Genomic DNA, 21,048 nt, shown 5'->3' with positions numbered 1-21,048 from the left:
AGGTAAAGTAGGGGCCCAAGCACCGAACCTTGTGGAACTCTATAATGGACACTATAACTTCTTGATTTGTAGCCATCAACATTCACTCTAAGTGTTCTCCCTTATCTTGAGTCCAAGATAAGACTCAAAAAAATTCAAAGATACATCCTGAATAACTAAACAACGTAGCCTGCTCACTTAAAAACAACAATATCGAAAGCTTTGCAAAAATCTATGAAAATTGAAAGCACTGGCTTCCCAAGCTCAAGCGCAGAGTTAAAAAAATCTGTGAGATGGTGGACATTCAGTATGTATTGTAGAATGACTTTTCCTCAATCAAAAATACAGAGGGGGCTCATTAGATTGCTAATCAGATATTTTAGTGCTCTTTTTGAAATTCAAAGTGATCAAAGGGTGGACCCCCCCCCCCTGCCCACACACCTCGTATTTTCCGAAAATGCATCTGATAAAAATTTTCATTTCAGTTACATTTTCCGAAAATGCATCTGATAGAAATTTGGAGATTGCCATTTGCTATCTTAGAAACTTTGAAAAGAGCTCATTCGATTTGACACTGAAAAAGCTAGTGCCCTTTTTAATAGTCAAAAGTGATTGGAGGGCAACCAACCCCACTCCCACGCCCACCATTTCCACAAAGACGCCCAATCAAAAATTTTGTGATGGCAATTTTGTTTAACGTAGCTAAAAGGTCCAGGAACTATGTCTTTGAGAATGACAACTCACCCAAAGCCCTCAGGCAAGGGTTGTAAGTTATGCCCAGGGGGAATATAATATGTATATAGAAAGGGTGATCGTTAAAACTCCGGAATGGGCTTATTTGATTGGAAATAAGATTTTCTAGTGCCCTTTTTAAGATTCGGAGTGATCAGAGGATGGATAACACCCCCCACCTACACCTCATATTATCCCAAAATGCATCTGATAGAAACTTTGAGATGGCCATTTGTTGTCGTAGAAAATTCAAAAAAAGGTCACTCGATTGGAAACCAATCAAAACTTAGAAATAAACATTTTGTTCAACGTAGTTGAAAGGTTCGGAAATTATGTCTTTGAAGACGAAGCCCCCCACTCCCTCAACAGCCCTCAAGGCAAGAGTGATCAGAGGGTGGATAGCCCCCCACACCTCACGTTTTCTCGAAACGCATCTAATAGAAATTTTGAGACGGCCATTTGTTGTCCTAAAAACTCTGAAAAAACTCATTTGATTGGAAATTGAAAGGGTCAGTGCCCTTTTTAATAGTCAGAAGTGATTGGAGGGCAACAAACTCCCCTCCCACACCCAACACTTACCCAAACACATCTAAACAAAATTTTGAAATAGCCATCTTGTTAAGCATAAAAGAAAGGTCCAGAAATATGTTTTTGAGGATGACACCCCCCCCCACGGCCCTAGAAAGGGTTTTAAGTTATGCCCTGGAGGTATATGAGGTATATATAGAAAGGATGATCGTATAAACTTCGGAGAAGGCTCATTGGATTGATATTATAAATTCTAGTGCCCTTTTTTTACGATTCAGAGTGATCAGATCGTGGATACCCCCCCCCCCCCTCCCCACAAACCTCGGGTTTTTCAGAAATGCATCTGATAGAAATTGTGAGATGGCCATTTGTTGTCATAGAAACTTCAAAAACAGCTCATTCGCTTGGAAATTCACACACACAGATCACATATTTTCCCGAAATACGTCTGATAGAAATTTTGAGATGGCCATTTGCTGTCGTTGAAATTTCGAAAACAGCTCATTTGATTGGGAATTGAAAGTGCCATTTTGTCCAACGTAGTTGAAAGGTCCGAAAATTATATCTTTCAGGATGACAACACCCCCCCCCCAAAGCCCCCTCACCTCATATTTTCCCGGAATGCATCTGATAAAAATTTTGATATGGTCTTTTGGTGTCGTAGAAACTTCGAAAAAAGCTCGTTCGATTGGAAATTAAATGGACTAGTGCCCTTTTTATTAGTCAAAAGTGATTGTAGGGCAACAAGCCCCCCCATCACGCCCATCAATTTCCACAATACATCGATACCTTTCACAACAAGTGACACAAATCCGGAAATTTTCATTGACCTCAATCCACCCTTGATACAGCCTAAATATAATGGTAACCTTGATTACCACATTACAGATGCCCAAAAACGTGTGGACATTAACAAGGTGAATAGCCTGCATAATAAGACTTTCTCTTCTGATAATAAACTAAAATATGCTAATATAATCTTGGCAGGTTTTTGCCAATTAGGAGACAATTGTGTATTTGAACACGTTTTTTCTTCAACCAAGCTCCAGCCAAAAAATGTTTTCGAAAATAGAGTTAAGGTAAATTACACTAAAAAAAATGAGCTCAGTGATTTTCAACCAAGTTCCAGCAAAAAAGTTCCAACAAAAAAAATGTGATATGCAAACATTTTAATCATAATCGTTGTAAATTTAGTAAGCAGTGCAAATTTTTACATATATGTCGTAATTTTATTTCAGGTAGTTGTGGTTCCGTTAAGTGCAGTTTTGACCATGTGAAGCTTTGTCCAGTTTTAGCTTGTAATAGCAAATATTGCAGTTTTGCCCATGCACCAAAAGTAGGTGATGTTAATTCTCCTCCACGGGGCCCTGTTCCAGTGTCCCTGTCCAAAGATAAAAATTGTAAGAGCCACTCATCTCCCTTCCGCTGTCCTTTTTTAGTGCACCGCACTCAAGCAAAAATTTCTCATCAAAGTTCATTAGACACAGCTCAAAAATTGACAAACCCTTCCCCATCCCGAACTCTCCTCCCTTTGTTACCACCTCCCCCTCCCCGAATACAGAAGTCCTATTTCCTCCCCCCTCACAGTATGCTGCCCTATTCCCTCCCTACTCTGCCACACACCAGCAATTTCTTACCGTAAATGAATCCCTATTCCCAACCGGCCCCCCTTTCCCAGTACCTTACGACCCCCCCAGCCCATTCGTTTTATCCCTCGTGCCTACCCTGTCAACGTGACTCAGGTCTGAAACTTTTTGCATTCAATAATTGTCTTGTAATGAATCCTAATTGTTCTCCTCGTGCTTCATCCATATCATTACCCGTCCCCCCACCCCCAAATCCTTCTCTTACACTAATAATTCATCTATCGATGTTGACTCTAATAGTCATCCCATAAAAGTCAAATGTGCTCCCTCGGAACCTTGTTCTGACAACATTAATCTGGCCCCCGCTAAGAATCCCACCACACCCCCTGTACCCATTTGTAATTTAAATAAAGTTAAGTGTAAAAATAGTACCTTTGCAGGTCGTTTTAAATTTCCCACACTTTTTTAAGCAACGCTGAAAGTCTTAATTTTGGAAGACTTAATGAATTAGACTCCTTTTCTAAAACATATAGATCAGACATAATCGCTATTACTGAAGTACACGCTCAAAATACACACATGTTAAAAATGAATAATTTCTCCCAGTTTACTAAACTCAGACCCGAAACCCACCCTCTGGGTAAGAAAGGGAGTGGAATTCTTTTCTTTGTCCGTAATGATTTTATCCTTCAGAAATATTAGTTCCTTGTCTCACTCCCTTTGATGAAATTTTGTGGGTTTGTGTTCGACCAAAGGTCTTACCACGTCCTTTCAATTTGATTTTCCTGTGTTGTTTTTACTACTCTCCTGGGCAGAGAGCGGCTGAAAAAATTAATTTTATTGAAAAATTGCATGACAGTGCTGACTATGTACTATCTAAATACCCAAATGCTGGAATTTTCCTCTTAGGTGATGCAAATGAATTAAAACTTGAGTCTACATGTAATACTTTTAGTCTAAAACAAATTGTAAAAGTCCCTACTACCAAAGGCAATTCTACTCTTGATTTAATATGCACCAATATGTCAAATTTCTACAGACCCGTCACCATTCTTCCCCCTCTCGGAGGTAGTTACCACTTTAGCCTACTCCTATCTCCACTAGCTACAGTTAAACATTCCTTTACTATTACTGAAACCGTCTTTAGACCTCTAATTGACTCAGGACTCTACAATTTTGGCTCTTGGATCAGCAGTGAAAATTGGTCCCCTGTGTACCAAGCAAATGATGTCGACTTTAAGGCTTTGTCCCTCCAAAATTTATTGAGGAGTAATTATGAAGCCCATTTTCCGGCGAAAAAAATTAAAATATGCTCTACTGATAAACCTTACATTACTGCGACTTTTAAAAGACTAATAAGGAAAAAAAAAATCAATTTGTTCAAGCAAGAACATATCACACAGGCTATGATCTAAGAAAGTTCCTGAAGAGAAAATTGAGAAAGGCAGCTTCTGAGTATTACAATAGTAAGGTTAAAGATCTGTATTCTAACAAGCCCAAACAATGGTACAGGAAAATTAAAGAGATTAGCTGAAAAAACCCTGTTGAAGTTAATTTTCATCTCCCTGAGCCCCCTTACAAGATAGCCAACGATTTGAACCTGCATCTTGCGTCCATAGTACAAAGTCTCCTTTCACTGGCTCAGGTCAAACTACTCCTCCCCCCACCTCTTTCCCCTAAATTTCTCCCTCTGATGTTATAAATAAAATCCGAAAGCTCAAAAAATCAAGTACTTGCCCATTAGACATCCCGATTGACTTGATTAAAGCCTTTTCAGACACAATTGCTGGACCTTTATCTGATATTTTTAATCAAATTACAAAATCTGGTAAATTCCCAAGTTGCTGGAAACTAGGTTTTATAACACCCATCCCGAAGAAATCTTCCAGTCTGACTATAACCAACATGCGTCCTATTACACTCACTCCAGTTTTTTCTAAGCTTTACGAAGGGTTCCTTTGTGACTGGCTTAAAATTAAAATTATACCAAGCATTGACATCCGATAGTTTGGTAATTTAAGAAAAACATCCACCACCCATTACCTTGTACACTTGATTAACACCATCCTAAGTGAACTAGAAAAACCAAATGTTTGGCTAAACCTGGTTTTAGTCGATTTCCAAAAAGCGTTTGACTTAGTTGACCACAATATCCTAATTCGTTTACTACATGATAACTTTGAAATTGACCCACTCTTAGTAAATATTGTTATATCGTTCCTTTCAAACAGATCACAAGTTATAAAATATAAAAATACCTTCTCTAACCCCCTCCCTAGGTACTGTGGAATACCTCAAGGAACCTTATTGGGACCACTATTATTTCTTGTCATGATTAACGAAATTGGCAAGGAATTCCACCAAAGATGGAAATATGTGGATGACTTGTCGATCCTTGAAGTATGTCATAGGAATATTAAAAGTTACCCCGTTGAAAGCCTAACCCAATGTTCGAATGAATCTAAGAATCTAAATATGACAGTAAATCCCACTAAATCACAGATAATGACGATCAACTTCTTGAAATCTACTCCTGCTTTTTGCAACCCAATCCCAAGCGAAATGCTAGTGAAACATGCTAAGCTTCTTGGTGTCACAATTTCTAATCATCTTAAGTGGGACACACATGTTTCCAACATTGTTAAACAAGCAAAGGTTTCACTATCCATTTTTAAGCTGCAAAACAAATTTAATTGTCCTAAGATACAGTCCCTCCGTGTTTACTTATCCTTTATCAGGCCGTTATTGGAATATGCATGTCCGGTCTGGCATTCGCAACTTTCAAATGAACTTAGTGACAAAATCGAGTCGGTCCAAAAGCGTTCGCTCAGGATCATTTACAAAGAAGGCAAAATTCGATACTCCTTCCTCCTTAAAGCTGCACGCATTACCACCTTAAAAGAAAGGAGGGGAAAAATTTGACTGCTTTTCGCTAAATCAGTCATTTCCAATCCCCGTACTGAGGACTTACTCCCTGATTTTCACAATCCCATTAGACTCCGACTCCCCCGGTCAGCCTCCTTAGCAATCCCAACATACTCTCCGATTCATGCTGTTACAGAGAGGTTTCGTAAAAGTTTTATACCCTTTATTCTGGAACACCTTAATAATAATTCGTGATTATGTACTTGCCAAATTCCCCTTTTCCTCTATTGCCGTTTTTATTTTCTTGATTTACTGCAATGTTCTTGTAATTTAATTGTTAAGTTTACTGATTTACCCTTTATCTTTGATGATTTTGCTTTTTAAATTCCTTTTTAAGTGTTTGACTTAATGTACTGTTTTGAATTTTTTTTTCTTAGCTTTTACTGACATATAAAGCGAATTCGGCTCTATAGAGCTTGTGATAGTCTTTTGAAAATAAATATTATCTTATCTTAATAAAGCTTTCATTAACATAGCAAGGCTCAATTTCTAGAGCTAGTAGAGCTCCAAATACCCAACTTGACTTGTGTCTCCAAATGTTGACCATGATGTACAAAAACTCTTTTGTCCCCTATTTTGTTTCCCATTTTATTAATTGATTCAACTTTTTGTTTTAAGTTTATCTCCTAACATCTGTTTTATCATTGTAACTGTTCTGACGTGCTTATGCTAGCTTTTGTGCAATTTTAGCCAATAAATCATATTCTATTCTATTATGCTTTCTAAATGTATAGTGCCAATTTACAGAGTTTATATTCGCATATTAAAGCAAATGTAAGCTATTCAAAAATTGGGTTGACTTTGAATAACAGTGAACATTACAACAGTAACAAATAAATACCTTGACAGTATCCATTAATCGTGGAATTGAAAATAGCTTCCAGTTTTGCCTTTTCATTGCTGTTCTTGCATTCATTATCAGTACATTTAAATCCATTAATATCCTCTGAAACATGCTTCCTCATAATTAGATGTTCCTTTATGTTGTTAACATTCGGACATAAACAAATGGGGCACTTCTTTTCTTTATCAGCTTCATGTTTTATATAATGAATGGCAAAATCTGAGTAGTTGTTTATTTCTTCACGGCAAATTTCACAGATAAATGACAGCCCTGTCTCACAGTTTGTAGACTTATGTAGTTGTAAAAAATAAAAAGTATTTTCGATCTTTCCACAAGCACTACACCGCCATTTACCACAGCAGTTTTCTTCAATAGTGAGTTTCGTTAGCTTTTCTATCTCAACAGTTGTTTTTAAATAAATTTTTTCATCCAGTTTAGAACTGTTGGACCCACTAGCCAGCCAAATAGTTTCTCCCGTACTTAAAAAATCCTGAAGTCCAATACGTTTCTTCTGAAAACAGCCATTGCGGAAAGAGCCTAGAAGATCAGAGAAAAACGTAAGGTAGTTGAGTTAATAACCAATATTGACTGTTAATATACCAAGCAGTCAGATTCCAGGTGAGAAAGGTGCAGAGTATAAACAAAAAACTGTGGAATAGGTGCAATAAACTATCTATATTAGAACTTCAGGATCTTCTGGCTTGTGTTCGACCATCCCTTCTCCCCCCGGTGAAATAGCCATATGCATTATCACAAAAACAAAACGTTGCAGTAGCATTTTTTATTACCTCAAATATTTAAGACACTTAGGAGCAACCTTTGGTGGGAAGAGAGATCAGAAAGCTTTTCCTGAGAATTATCAGAAGATGTACTCAAAGTGTGCTCGCCGTAAAATTTACAGGGGATCCTTTAAATAAGTCATAAGTAGGAGAAATTCCCAACAGCTCTTCCCTCCTCGTGTTGTTCGCCAGCAAACCAATAGTGATTTCTTTATACAATAACATTTTGTTTATTCTACTTGACTAAAAATTAATGAAACACGTTTTGCTATTATTAGATATATAGCAGAAAAACATGGATTATCTCAGAAAATAAGGAAATATGATACTAAATGATCGTAAATACTAAATATTTTTCCAGTCGACGATATTGGCTTCGCCTTCGGTTGACTCTAGCGACCGCAAAATTCTTTTTTCGAGGGTGTTCATAGTTTACAACGCTGCTTTGTGATCTTCTAAAAAATCCTTTAAAATATTCATAGGTTATGATTCCACTTGACTTATTTCCACATACTTTGCAAGGGATGATTTCAATTTGGGCTAAAACCCAAAATAGGAACTTCAAAAAATAATTAGGGTTGGAAAAATTCAGCCAATATAAAAGACACATCAATTTGATAGATTTGAGACAGATGGTACATGAAGGTTATTAAGCCCCCTCCAACCTAAAGTCAAATTCTATATATTCAGACTTTATCCGCTCCAGATTTTCTCCAAATTTTTAATATCTCACAAAGGTCTTTCCGACACGTTTTTAATTTAGCGAAAACTCGCTTATCAGAAAAAATTTCAAAACTCGAATTTCAAGATTTTCAACAAAGACGAATTTTCCTTCCTAGATTTTGTCCTGGCTCTCCTTGGAAAATCTATCCTCCAAGGTTTTCACACCCAGGGAGCTAAGTATTCTATCAAAAGGACCTAAATTTGCAATGGCTCAGACACACGTAAATATATCAGAAATTATTACGAGTGTCCGGTATTTTTAGCTCTCATGGTGAAGTTGAAAATCTAGACCTACTAAGAGGAGAAATAGTAAAGAGTATTCTTGATTATAAGCCGTCATGGTCGCTTACAACTCAATCAAAGGAAGAAATTAAAATCCTCCAAAATTTGAAAAAAGATAAAAATACAGTAATTGCAAGAGCGAACAAAGGAGACACAGTTGTGATTATGAATTCTGCAGATTATCAAAATACAAAAAAAAACTTTTAATGGGTAAAAATACTTATAAAGAAATAAAAACTGATCCCATAGATAAATACACCAAGCGGTTGAGAAAAAAATTTGAAATTTTAAAAGACAATAGACTAATCACCCCTCCAATGTACAGAAAATTTTACCCAAAAGGTTGTTCAGCCCCAAAATTTTATGGTCTACCCAAAATTCGTAAGAAGGATACTCCGTTACGTCCTATTGTAGCATGTTATAGTTCTCCAGCTATAGATGTAGGAAGATTCTTAGCTACAATTTTCAAGTCTCTTCTAACAACACGGAAATATTATATAGAAAATTCCATAGATCTTGTTGAGAAGCTGAAAAATCATAGTATAACAGAAAAAACTATCTTATCTAGTTTTGATACAGTTTCCATGTACACTTCATGCGATGTCGATAAATGTGAACAGGCCTTACAAAAAAAATTAGAGGAAAATTCTGCTTGGTCAGATTATAAAACCTTGGAAATTAACACAATAACGACGCTTGTACGTTTTTGCAACAAGTTCTCTATATATTTTATGCTCCGAGAAAAATTTTCCCTTGAGGTCAAGGGCCTACCCATGGGCACTGTTTTGTCTCCTTTTTGTCAAATTTTTACATGGATTTCATAGAACAGTCTGCTTTGAATAGTTTCTCCTTAAAACACTCTCTCTAGTTTCGTTTCGTTGATGATATTCTTGCTGTTTGGGAACATGGTCAGGACTCTCTAAAAGATTTTTTGGCACACTTGAATTTTTTGATTCGAATCTTCAATTTACAATAGAACTGGAAGATTCAGGAAAGCTCCCTTTCTTGGACGTTTTAATTATAAAAAATATTCCTAGTCATGAATTTTCTATATATAGAAAGCCGACCCATAATGATCGGTATCTATATTTTTCGTCAAATCAACCTCCTTGTGTAAAAAGAGGGGTAGTAATTTCTTTAGTCGAGAGGGTTCTAAAAATATGTTCACGTAATCATGTAAAATCCGAGTTAGATTATGTTAAAGATATTCTATTCTGTAATGGCTACCCAATCAATCTCATTGAAAATATAATAGATAGACGATTAAAAAAGGTGAGACAGGAAAATATGGAGCCCGTCCCCCTTGATTCAGTTACACTGGCAATTGAGAAAAAAACTTTCACTACATTACTATACGTCTCGAAACTCAGCGACAAACTTGAAAAAAACAAAAAAAAACATAGTCTCTCTGTTCCTTTCAAAACTGAACAAAAAGTTGAACATTTTTTTAACTCGGGAAAGGATAAAACGGACCCTATACTAGGTAGTGGTGTCTACAGAGTCCCGTGTTCATGTGGAAAATTTTACATTGGCAGGACACATCAACAACTAGGTGAACGATTGCATGAACACAAAATTTCAATAGACAAGTCCCTGAGATTGGAAAATAAAAATGACAACTTTGATTCAGCTCTGGCTGAATCTGGCTGAATATATACGAAAATCCTGACCATTTAGTTCTTTTTGAAGAGGCAACTTTAATATCTACCGTAAATGGCCTACCACAATCTTTTAAAGAGGCAATTGAGATAAAAAAAAACTTATAAATAGAAATTTGGCTATAAATAGAGACAAGGGAGATATTTCCTGAAGCCCAATTCATAAAAATTTTATATTAAAAGACTCTAAGAATATTTTCGTCCAGTCTAATTTAAGACAACCTGTCCACATATCTAATGAAAACCAAAATTGTAGACAGGCGAAATCTGTTGCAAGGCAAAGGATACTTATTCAATCTAATTGCTAACTTCTCTTTCATTGATTTCAAGTTGGTTTTTGTTGTTTGATTCAGTGTCTTTTACCTCTCGTACAGTTCACTTAAGAAGGTTAGATTTTGATTGTTTCTTTTTTTTTCTTTTTCCTCTTTCTTATTTTTTTAGCACTGAGGACGACTTGGCGGAGGTCCTTGTCGAAATATTTGCCTGTTTTTCATATTTTGCTACTGGCTGATAAAATCCTCATTTTTCACCTATTTGATTTTTCTCTTTTCATTTATTATTTCCTTTCTTTGTTTTCATACGTCAGGCTAGTTAATTTACTGATTTTTCATTTATAAATTAACCTTATCCTGTTAAGCCTTCTGGAAGCATCTAGAGACTCTAAGCATTTTCTCTATATTCCCCATACACTACGAAAATTAGAATTCCCAAATTAAAATGAAAGTAAGAAAGAATCGCGTTATGTAGCATAAAGACTGAGACCATGTGTCTCAAAATGTCTGTTTATACTTTATTTAATAAAACATTGGCCTAATGTAAAATAAACAAAAGGATGGAAAGACTTTTACATTCTTTCTGTTTGAAAGCATACCTTCTTCACTTAATATGAAAGAGCCAACCAGAGCCTGAGATGTGCTGCAAGAACTGCTCTTGGAATTGTCCGAATTCCACGAACTGCTCTTGGAATTGTCCGAACCATAAGATGAATGAGAAAAATTTGAAAATTGCATGGGTTCATCATTATTAATTTGCAAAGGATCCACGATTTCTGAAAAACAAAGTGATTGAATGATACAAACAGCACTACAGGACACATAGCAAGACAAATCATGCAGTAAACTATGTAATGAGCCCTTCGTTGCATTCTCTCAAAGGAGAAGCCCTGGCTTGAAATACACCTTGCTTGGGCTTTTATTGTAAATTTTGAAATTTTGAAGAATTTAATTGAAGATTTTTTTATTTTATTGAATAAATTAATTTATTGAAGAATTTAATTGAAGAAAGAATTTTTGAAGAGATTAACTGATTGAATCACACAACAACAAAAAACACTACAGAACACATGGCAAGACAAAATATGTAGTAAACTATGTAATGAACCCTTTGTTGCATTCTCTCAAAGGAGAAGCCCTGGCTTGAAATACACCTTGCTTGTGCTTTTATTATAAGTTTTGAAATTTTGAAGAGTTCAATTAAAGAATTCTTTTCATTTTTTGAAAAATTTAATTGAAAAAAGAATTTTCGACGAGATTAAGTGATTGAATCACACAATAAAAAGCACTACAGAACACATGGCAAGACAAACTTGTAGTAAACTATGCAATGATCCCTTTGTTACATTCTCTCAAAGGAGAAGCATTGGCTTGAAAATTGCCTCGTAAAATTTGCTTTGGCATTTATTGTAGATTTAAAAATTTTAAGGATATACAGCATTGAAAAAATTTAAATTGCTGACCAGCTAAGTTCGAACTTTGTCATGTGAAAATTTACTTTTAAGCTGTTGCATGTTTATATTTTGATAGGTTTTTGCTTACGTACTTTACTTATACTGAAATTGTACAACATCATCGTAATAACTGATGTATTGTTTTTTTTCTCTATAAGTGTTAGATAATATTTTTATTTGCGCATTTCGGTGTTTTGTTTTGCACTATGCAAATCCTTTTTTACTTATCTTAAAACTACATGAGATTTTCAACGTAGAGCATTTTTCTGAGACTGCCGAAAAACATGGCTAATAACACCTCATCTTTTGCACGCCTGTTTTACGGTTTGTACACGTTTCAAATCGTTATTAAGTATTTCTGATAGCAGTATCATATATACCATTAGAGAAGCTATTAGAAGGCCTTGTAAACACGTTTTTCAAATTTTAAATGATTCATTTACCTACAAATGTCTGAACATTGGCAATTGTATTTCTTTTTTTTTATTGTTTTTTTTTAGTAATGTATTTTGAAAGTTTGAGCTTTGAAACAAGATTCAGGAACTTTTTTCAACGTATTTTTTTTTGTTTTTATCATAAATACATGATATATTATAAATTGCAATTGTTTGGTATCTGCACTACGCAGACCATTGGTGAGCATACAAAAAAAAATTAAGTTAAAATTGTCAAAAATGTGGGATTGAATGATAATTTTGTTCAAATGCTAAGTAAGTTTAGTTAAGATAAAAAGAAGCGTTTTTATTTAGTTTTAAATCTATTGGATTCTCAATATTATTAGAAAAATCCGACACAAAAACGATGATTTTGGCATATGGTTTAACAATAGTTAAATTTTAGGATGTTGTATCAAAATCCAAAAATGGAGGGATATTGTACAGGGTTAAAATTTTGTCGCATCTACATTCGCCATTACAATTTTTAGACAAGGAACTTCGCAAAAATCAGCTATCTATTAACTGAATTTACACGAACATAATTTTGATTAATCTTCTCTAGCGAGTCGAATCATTTATCTATATTCTTCATATATATAAAAAAAAAATCCAAAATTTGTCATCCAGCGTAATCTACAAATAAAAAAGACAAACTATTTTATGTATCCAAAAAAACTAGGCAACTGCTCCAACCAATGAAAGGAATAATCCCATCATGTTTTATATGGACTGAGATAAAGTATGTCAAAACGCTAGTTTATGCTTAATTTGATAAAAAACAAATTAGCCTAATGCAAAACTAACAGGACGAAAAGGCTGTTGCATTCTTTCTGTTTGAAAGCATACCTTCTTCATTTGATGAGCCAACCAGATCCTGAAACGAGTTGCCAGAACCGCTCTTAGGAGTGTCCAAACCATAAAATGGATGAGAATAATTTGAAACTTGCAGAGGTTCATTATTCTTAATTTGCAAAGGATCCACGCTTTCTGAAAGAAAAAGTGATTGAATGAGAGTAAAACATTACAGAACAAATGGTGAGACAAAACGTGTAGTAAATTTTGGAATGAACCCTTTGCTGTTTTCATCAAATGAGGTGCCTTGGCTTGAAAATTGCATCTCACACCTAGCTTGGGCTTTTATTGTAAATTAATGGAAAAACTTTTTCCATAAAACAAGGTTTTCAAAGAAAATTAAAGAGCTCCATTAAACCAAAAATGAACAGAAAAAGTTTGCTGTTTTCTGTTTTCATCAAATGAGGTGCCTTGGCTTGAAAATTGCTTCTCACACCTAGCTTGGGCTTTTATTGTAAATTAATGGGAAAACTTTTTCCATAAAACAAGGTTTTCAAAGAAAACTGAAATATACAAAGAAAAAAAGAAATATACAATAAAAGCTTGGGCTTTTATTGTAAATATACAAAGAAAAAAAGAAACATACAATAAAAGCTTGGGCTTTTATTGTGAATTAATGGAAAAACTTTTTCCATAAAACAAGGTTTTCAAAGAAAATTAAAGAGCTCCATTAAACCAAAAATGAACAGAAAAAGTTTGCTCTTTGCTGTTTTCATCAAATGAGGTGCCTTGGCTTGAAAATTGCTTCTCACACCTAGCTTGAGTTTTTATTGTAAATTAATGGAAAAACTTTTTCCATAAAACAAGGTTTTCAAAGAAAATTAAAGAGCTCCATTAAACCAAAAATGAACAGAAAAAGTCAAACAATATTCCAAGCGTAAAACTACCACAAATCACAATCCATAAATAAATAAAACTTAAAACAAATACATTCGGTACTTGAATGATGTACCCCCTATCTAATATTCTTCTAATATGTTTCTCTGACGCTCAATACTAACAAAATTTGCCAAAGTAAGATAAAAATATAATACTTTAGAAACAAATTTGGGCTACATATTTGCACATTAGGGGGGAGGGGCCTATAAGCTTAAAGCTGTCATTTATAGCGTGCGGTTTTCCATGACGGAGAGCGTATTTTGTTTGCTGGCACCGGTGTATTTTACTATTAACAAAATGTTTTGCTAAAGTGGACTGTGAAAGAGCACAGTTAAATCTAGTTATCCGAAATCATCTGCTAGCGAGGATCCTATAAGCACAGTGAGGTTGTTATTTGCTGATAAACTCAATATTCAAGACAGTTCAGGCATTGATATTGAAAAATGCTATGGAATCACGAAGAAAGCACTTGCTGGGTCTGATCACTAGAGCTTCGGGTTCGGAAAGTAGTTTAGAGGCTATCTTTGTGAATTTCGCTCGACCTAGTGATCGTGCCATAATTATGCAAAACTGCGGTACACGAAAAGTCAGGAATTAGCCTGGCCGTGGATCTACCACCGGAACTTGCTAAGCGCCGAAAGCAGTTTTTGCCTTTGGGCATTAAATTGCGTGATTAAATAATGACAAAACAAGTGAAAGCAGAGTTGTGCAAAAAGGGATCAAGGTGTGGCTGGAAGTAAAAAAAAAAAAAAAAAAAAAAAAAAAAAAAAAAAAAAAAAAAAAAAAAAAAAAAAACTTGAAATGCATCATGGAAAAAGCACGACGACTCTTGTTATGATTTTCTGCAAGCAATCTCAGATCTGCGAAATCCAGTTGTGGAAGTTTCTAACTGATTATAGCGAATTTTTTCTGGTTTGTTTAATTGGCGTAATAATCGGTTAAAGTGTTCTCCGAGCTAAGATGTGGTACTCTGTTTTTTTTCGTGTGTTTTTCGGGGTATTGTTTTTTTTTTGTTTCCATTTGTTTTGCAAAATTAGTTCACTCGGTTTATTTTTCTCCTTACAAGTTTCTCTTCCTTTCCGGTGTGAACTCGGGTAGAACTCTAGATTTATCTACGTTAAAAGAGTTTTTGTCAAATATTGAAGTAAACGCAAGTCATACAGGGTCTGCCATAGATTATGCTCTACTAGATAATGAAAGATTAGATCTCTCACATCTATTTGATGGTGAGATAATTAGAGGTAAGAATTTTCAGATTGTTCGAGGTGATGAATATCCCAAACTACATTACTATTTTGCAGCTTCAGATATACCCGGTTCCTTTATTTTGTCTAATTTTTCTATGGTTCAACTAAACTGTCAAGGGCTATGCACTTCTATGAATGATGTTTGGCTTATAAGTGGGGCTGCCCAGCCTAAAATTTCTGGTTTCTGAAACGTTACTAAACCAACAGATGTTCACTCTGGTTGATCTTCCAAATTATCATTCAGAATTCCTTCATCGTAAAGAGAAGAAAAAGAGGACACTAGCATTTTATATAAGTGGTTCTCTAAACTCGTTTCGAAATGATAACCTGATGACTAATACAGAAGGCGTTTCTGAATATCTTTTTATTGAAATAAACGTAGCTTATAATAAAAAGGTACTAATTAGTGAGATATACCGCCCTCCCTCTGGATCAACCCCGTAATTTTTTGCCAATCTGGAAAGTATTTTTGAGAGGATACCCCAATCGGAATATATTGAGTTGTTTTCGATGGATGATTGTAATATAGATCTCGGTCTTCCGTTAAAAAAAATGTAATTGATTTTCTTTCGATAATGGCTGCATTCGGTTTATTACTATTACTATTACTATTCTATTCCAATTACTATTACTATTCCATACTATTCTATTCCAATTGCTATTACTATTCCATGCTATTCTATTCCAATTACTATTCTAACACGTGTGACGCAAACATCTCATAAGATAATTGATAATGTTTTCTTCTGCTTCTGTTTTAGTTTCAGATGTCTGACTATTGTCCCATTTTGGTATCGTATTCAGTTCAAGAACATGAACTTTTAAGTCACCAGATTAACCAAAATTTGACATTTCTTAATTTATCGGATGATGATATAAAACTTTTTAAAGAGGAAATTGGTAAAATAGAATGGTCGTCATTGTATGAAGAAAATAATTTGGATACCACTTTCCAGTTGTTTCATTGCATTGTTGAGGAAAAAATGAAAGAGTGATGTGAAAAGAGTGTAGTCCGCAACTCCAGGAAGTCTTCCCCCCCGGCGTCCGTGAGTTTCTAAAAGTCTTTTTGACTTCTAAACAATTACTTGAGTTTCGAAACAAGAAGATGAGAATGTGGAAGGATTATTTCAGTCAACCTAAAAATTTTCATTAGAATGATATAAAAAATACAATAACTTGCTCTGTAAAATTCTAAGAAATAAAAAGGAAAAATATTTTTAAATAAATTTCAGATTTCTGGGAACAATGGTAAGAAAATATGAAGTGTTATAAAGTAAGTTTAAAGTCTGGTTCTAAAAGTTCTGATATGCCGAAAAAACTTATCCAAAAGGGTGTAACTATAGAGAATGAAAGAAAATTCTAGGGGTTTTAGCATCTTTTGTAGTGAGGTTGGAAGGGGAACAATAGATGAAGTTCCGATCTCTCGTCACAGCTATAAACATTTTCTTCCTCCTTCGTGTAGGGATTCGATGGAGTTTATTCCAACTTCTGATTACAATGTTGTGAATACGATTAGGAATCTGGAAAGCAATTCTTCATCAGGGTATGATGGAATTAATGCCAAATTGTGATGCTCAAGTTATGGTTAAGCTACTTGCTTTTTTGTTGGACCTTTCGTAAAAAAACGTGTACTTTTCCGAATGATCTAAAAAAAAGCGAGATAAAAAAAAGAGGAAAAAATTCCTCTTTTTAAAGAAGGAGATTCATCAGATGTGTCTACTTATAGGCTGTGTTCACTTTTATCTATTTTTTCTAAAAAAAATATATTAAAAACCAATACAGAAATCACAAACAAATCTGTTGGAATTAAAGTGGGTTCTGAATTCAAGACAATTAGGCTTTCGTCCCGGCCACTCTTCAGAAGATGCTCTTGCTTTACTGTCCCTTTTTATAAACAAAATGATGGATCAAAATGATAATCCTAGCAATACTTTTGGACATAAAGAAGGCATTACATTGTGTGTCCTAGGATATCCTGCTTGGTAAGTTAGACCATATTGGGGCGAGGGGCTATCTTTTTTCATAGTTTCAAAGTTATCTAGAAAATCGAGTAATTATAATTGAGAATAATCATAAATCTTGGAAGGAAATGAATTGATGAGTGCCGTCGATTCTTAGCCATCCCTTATTTATTACTCACATTAACGACTTGCAGTTTATTTTTGACCGCCCTCCAGGTTGTCGCTGCAATTAGTAGCCTCAGACTTCATTGTCTGGCCCAAGTTCGGATTCGAGTTTCGACACAATGTTACAGGGCTTTGCAGATGACACAGTCATGGGATGTGCTAATGGTGACTTTGAGGTACTGGTTTATCGACAGTAACAGACGATGGAGCATGTTTACTAGTGTATGGATGCTAATAAGATGACTATAAATGTTAAGAAATCCCATGTTTTGCTATTTGCACGAGAAGGAAAGATCCAGCCCCTTTTACAGGTCTCCAGACAACTAGAGGCATGATCCAGACACCGGAAAATGGATTTGTGAAGTATCTGGGTGTGTGCATTGATGAAAATTTTTCTTTCAAACAACATTCTGCAGCGGTGGGCCTAAAAATTTCTAGAAATCTTGGAAGATTATAAAAAATCCTAAGCACTTTTTTCCAGTTATAATCCTAAATCTTCTTTGTTTTTCGCTGATACAGCCCCATATCCGATACTGCTCTCTTGTCTGGTCGGCGACATTTAAATCCCGTACAAATATGATCAACAAAATATATTAAAAAGCATTAAACCTAATTAACGAAACATATTCTTTATTTTCTTTAGATAGTTTGGGAGTTTTTAATTGATCGCTTTTTGTTTACAATCACTTTCATTCTTTACTACAAAAATGCTTTTCAGGAATTTCTTCTGTAGCTGAAACACGGGAGGGGGGAGATCACGGGTTAGAAGCCTGTTGGTTGTTCCGTAAACGCCATGTTATTGGTCTGAATTTTCACTTGACATTTTATAGTCACGAGTTTGGAATGACTTGCCAGAGGCAATTAGAAGTAAAACGACTTCTACATAATTTAAAATAAATCTGAAAAAAACATCTGAGCGAGAAGCTTTAATGAGCAGTAGGAATTTAAAATGATATGAAATAAAAATAAAGAGGATAGATAATTATTTATTATTTTAATATTAATTTTGAGAGCGATATCAGATCTTGTTTTCTGCCATTGAGATTGAGATTTAAGTTTTGTTTTAGTGTTTTTAATTAAATTGTTTGGAACCAATTTGAGTTCATCCTGGCTGGTAAATGGAAAAACTGCCACTATGTGCCACTATAAACTGCCACTATGTGAAGTAATTAACAGTGCTATTTAATGTTTCCTCAAGAGGATTATCCTAGAGTGCCGAATTAAATGCATTATGGGACAGAATTCATTTTTGAAAAGTACTTGAGTGTATGTAATTTAAACGTAATGTATTATTAAAACTGATCTGAATTGAGGAATTGAAAAAAAGTAGTTATATTAGTAGCATCACATTAATAGTAGGTCATAGCTTTAATAGTAGTAGTAGCAAGATTAATAATAGTTCCCTTATCATTTCCTGAATGTTCTAAATTAATATACTCAGTCATTCCTCAGTTATGCCCACTAATCAGTTTTGACTCTTAAAAAGGAGCTAGAACTTTCAATTTCCAATCAACACGTCTCCCCTACAGTTTATACGACGATCCATTCCCTAAAATCTTACATGCCCCTTGGGCATAACTTACAACCCTTGTTCCTGTTTTTTTTTACCATCACAAAAGTTAGATCAGATGGGTTTGGGAAAAAGAGGGCGCTAGGGAGGGGGCTAGTTGCCCTTCTGTCACTTTTAACTCTTAAAAGAGAACTAGAAATTCCCATTTCCAACCAAATGCGCCTCCCCTAAAGTTTATACAGCCACGTTTTCCTTAAAAGCCTTATATGCTTCCGGGGCATAACTTACAACCCTTGCCCCCAGGCTCTGGGGGATTGTGTCAACCCTGAGGGCTTTGTTATGTGATTTTTGGACTATTCTGAACACATGGCTCCAAAAAAAAACCTCAAAAGTTTTGGCAAAAAAAGCCTATATGCTGTAATAGAGATGTCCAATTAAAATCCTGAAATAAAAGAATTTCGTTATACTTTGTATTTACATTCAGTAGTATAATTATAAGACAATAAACCTAGCAACAATCATTTGTCTATTTAGTGACATTAAATGTATCAATCAACGTAATCGTGTTTAACCTTCTGTATCGAGTGCAATCATTTATTTTTATTCCTTTTATATTTGAAAAAAAAATCGTAAATTTCCATTCAGCATAATCTGCAAATAAAAACCATAAACTATCTTATGTATCCAAAAAACTAGGGAGCTGCTCCATCCAATGTAAAAATAATTCTATCTAGTTTCTTATTGATTGATACAAAGTGGATCAATCCATCTCTGTTTATGCTTCAATTTATAAAAAATGGCCAAAGCCATTTGAAAACAATTGAAAACAGAAAGAGGCTTTTGCACTCTTTCTCTTTGAGAGCATACCTTCTTCTTTTAATGTAAAAGACCTGACCAGAGCCTGGTCAGCATGAACAAAATTTGGAATTTCCAAGGGTTCATCAGTCTCAGTTTGCAAAGGATCCATCATTCCTGAAATATAGAGTGATTGAATTGTACATAAAACACTACAAAAGACGTGATAAGGTGAACTATACAAGCAAAAAGAACATGCAACATGAAGCCAATGATGGTTGACAACTCAAGAATAATTAATAAAAAGCTATCAATCCAAATAAAGAAATGACATAAGTGATTTCGCAACATAAGCGGCATCCCTAGAAGATATTAAAGAGGAACAAGGGACATCCAAAAAAGAATCAACTCTAAAAATAGACTAGGCTTCAAAATTGACTAAAAATAAGAAAATGATTTTTTTTTCTTGAGAATCTATAAATATAAGCGAAAACGTGGGGTGTAAAAGGGACTCGGCTTTACTAAACTAGGTGAACAATACTATTCAATAGTTCTGTCCATTTTTTATTTTCAGCAAAGGTTTTAGTAAATTTCCAGTTTTTAGAATCCTATAGATATTAGTAAATACAATGAGTGAGTTTCTTTAAGCTAGAAGACATCCGAAAAAGACTCAATTCTATGGCTCTTACAAGGGTTGCCACCAGGTCAAATAAGAAAACTAAAAATCTTTGAAGAAAATATCAAAATGTGACTGCTTACTTGTCGAACAAGGTAAAAAAGACTTAGCTTTGAATCTCTATCTCAAACAAGATAAAATTTAAGGCAATTCAGTTTAAGAAATAGGAGGTTCAGGCATGTAATTGATGGTAATGCCACTGTGGCAAAGAGCACTGTCACCCGACTGTGGAGCAAAAAAGGGTTCAAAAGGTATCACCACAGTAGGCAATATGTTGATGAAGTGCCAGCTTCAGGCAGAGCGTCACTAGTCAAAATATTTGGGAAGGGGATAGTAAATTTTACTAGCTTTTCGGCATTTTTACGAAGTAGTTTTATTTAATCAATAATTCGCATTATACCCATGTTTTTACACCTTATAATGTGGAAAAAAATTTCTTGAATTCGTTTACAGTAAGAAGATTAGAACAATGTTTAGGAAAGTGTTGGATGGTTTTAACAAAACATAAGATTCGTATTTTGTAAAGTTACTTTGCTGTTTTACAGTTAAAAGCAATAATCAAACTGCTATAATTACCAAGTTTTATGTAGACCTTGGTAGATATTATGTCAGAAATAAGTTGATTATTTCTATTTATCAAATTCCTCTTTTTCAATAATCTAGAAATTGCAGGAGTGAAATCGACCATGAATAAGATTTTGGCAGTTTCAAGTTTCAGTGGTTGTGGTGTCGTTATTTTCATCTTACAATCATATTAGTTCTTA

General features: G+C 34.7%; 1 protein-coding gene across 1 annotated transcript in view; it reads right to left on the bottom strand.

Moving 5' to 3' along the window:
- Window positions 1–21,048, bottom strand: part of LOC136025463 (uncharacterized) — a 190,634-nt gene that overhangs the window by 155,070 nt on the left and 14,516 nt on the right. Inside the window, exons 3-6 of the mRNA XM_065701494.1 lie at window positions 19,681–19,785; window positions 13,046–13,186; window positions 10,908–11,084; window positions 6,592–7,131 (exon numbers count right to left, since the gene is read on the bottom strand). Of these exons, the coding sequence (XP_065557566.1) occupies window positions 6,592–7,131; window positions 10,908–11,084; window positions 13,046–13,186; window positions 19,681–19,785 (963 nt within the window). The remainder of the gene's footprint in view (window positions 1–6,591; window positions 7,132–10,907; window positions 11,085–13,045; window positions 13,187–19,680; window positions 19,786–21,048) is intronic.

Source organism: Artemia franciscana, chromosome 3 (genome assembly GCF_032884065.1).
Source record: "Artemia franciscana chromosome 3, ASM3288406v1, whole genome shotgun sequence".
Lineage (NCBI taxonomy): Eukaryota > Metazoa > Arthropoda > Branchiopoda > Anostraca > Artemiidae > Artemia > Artemia franciscana.
The sequence above is the reverse complement of the archived record's forward strand: the minus strand, read 5'-3'. Positions and strand labels throughout refer to the sequence as shown.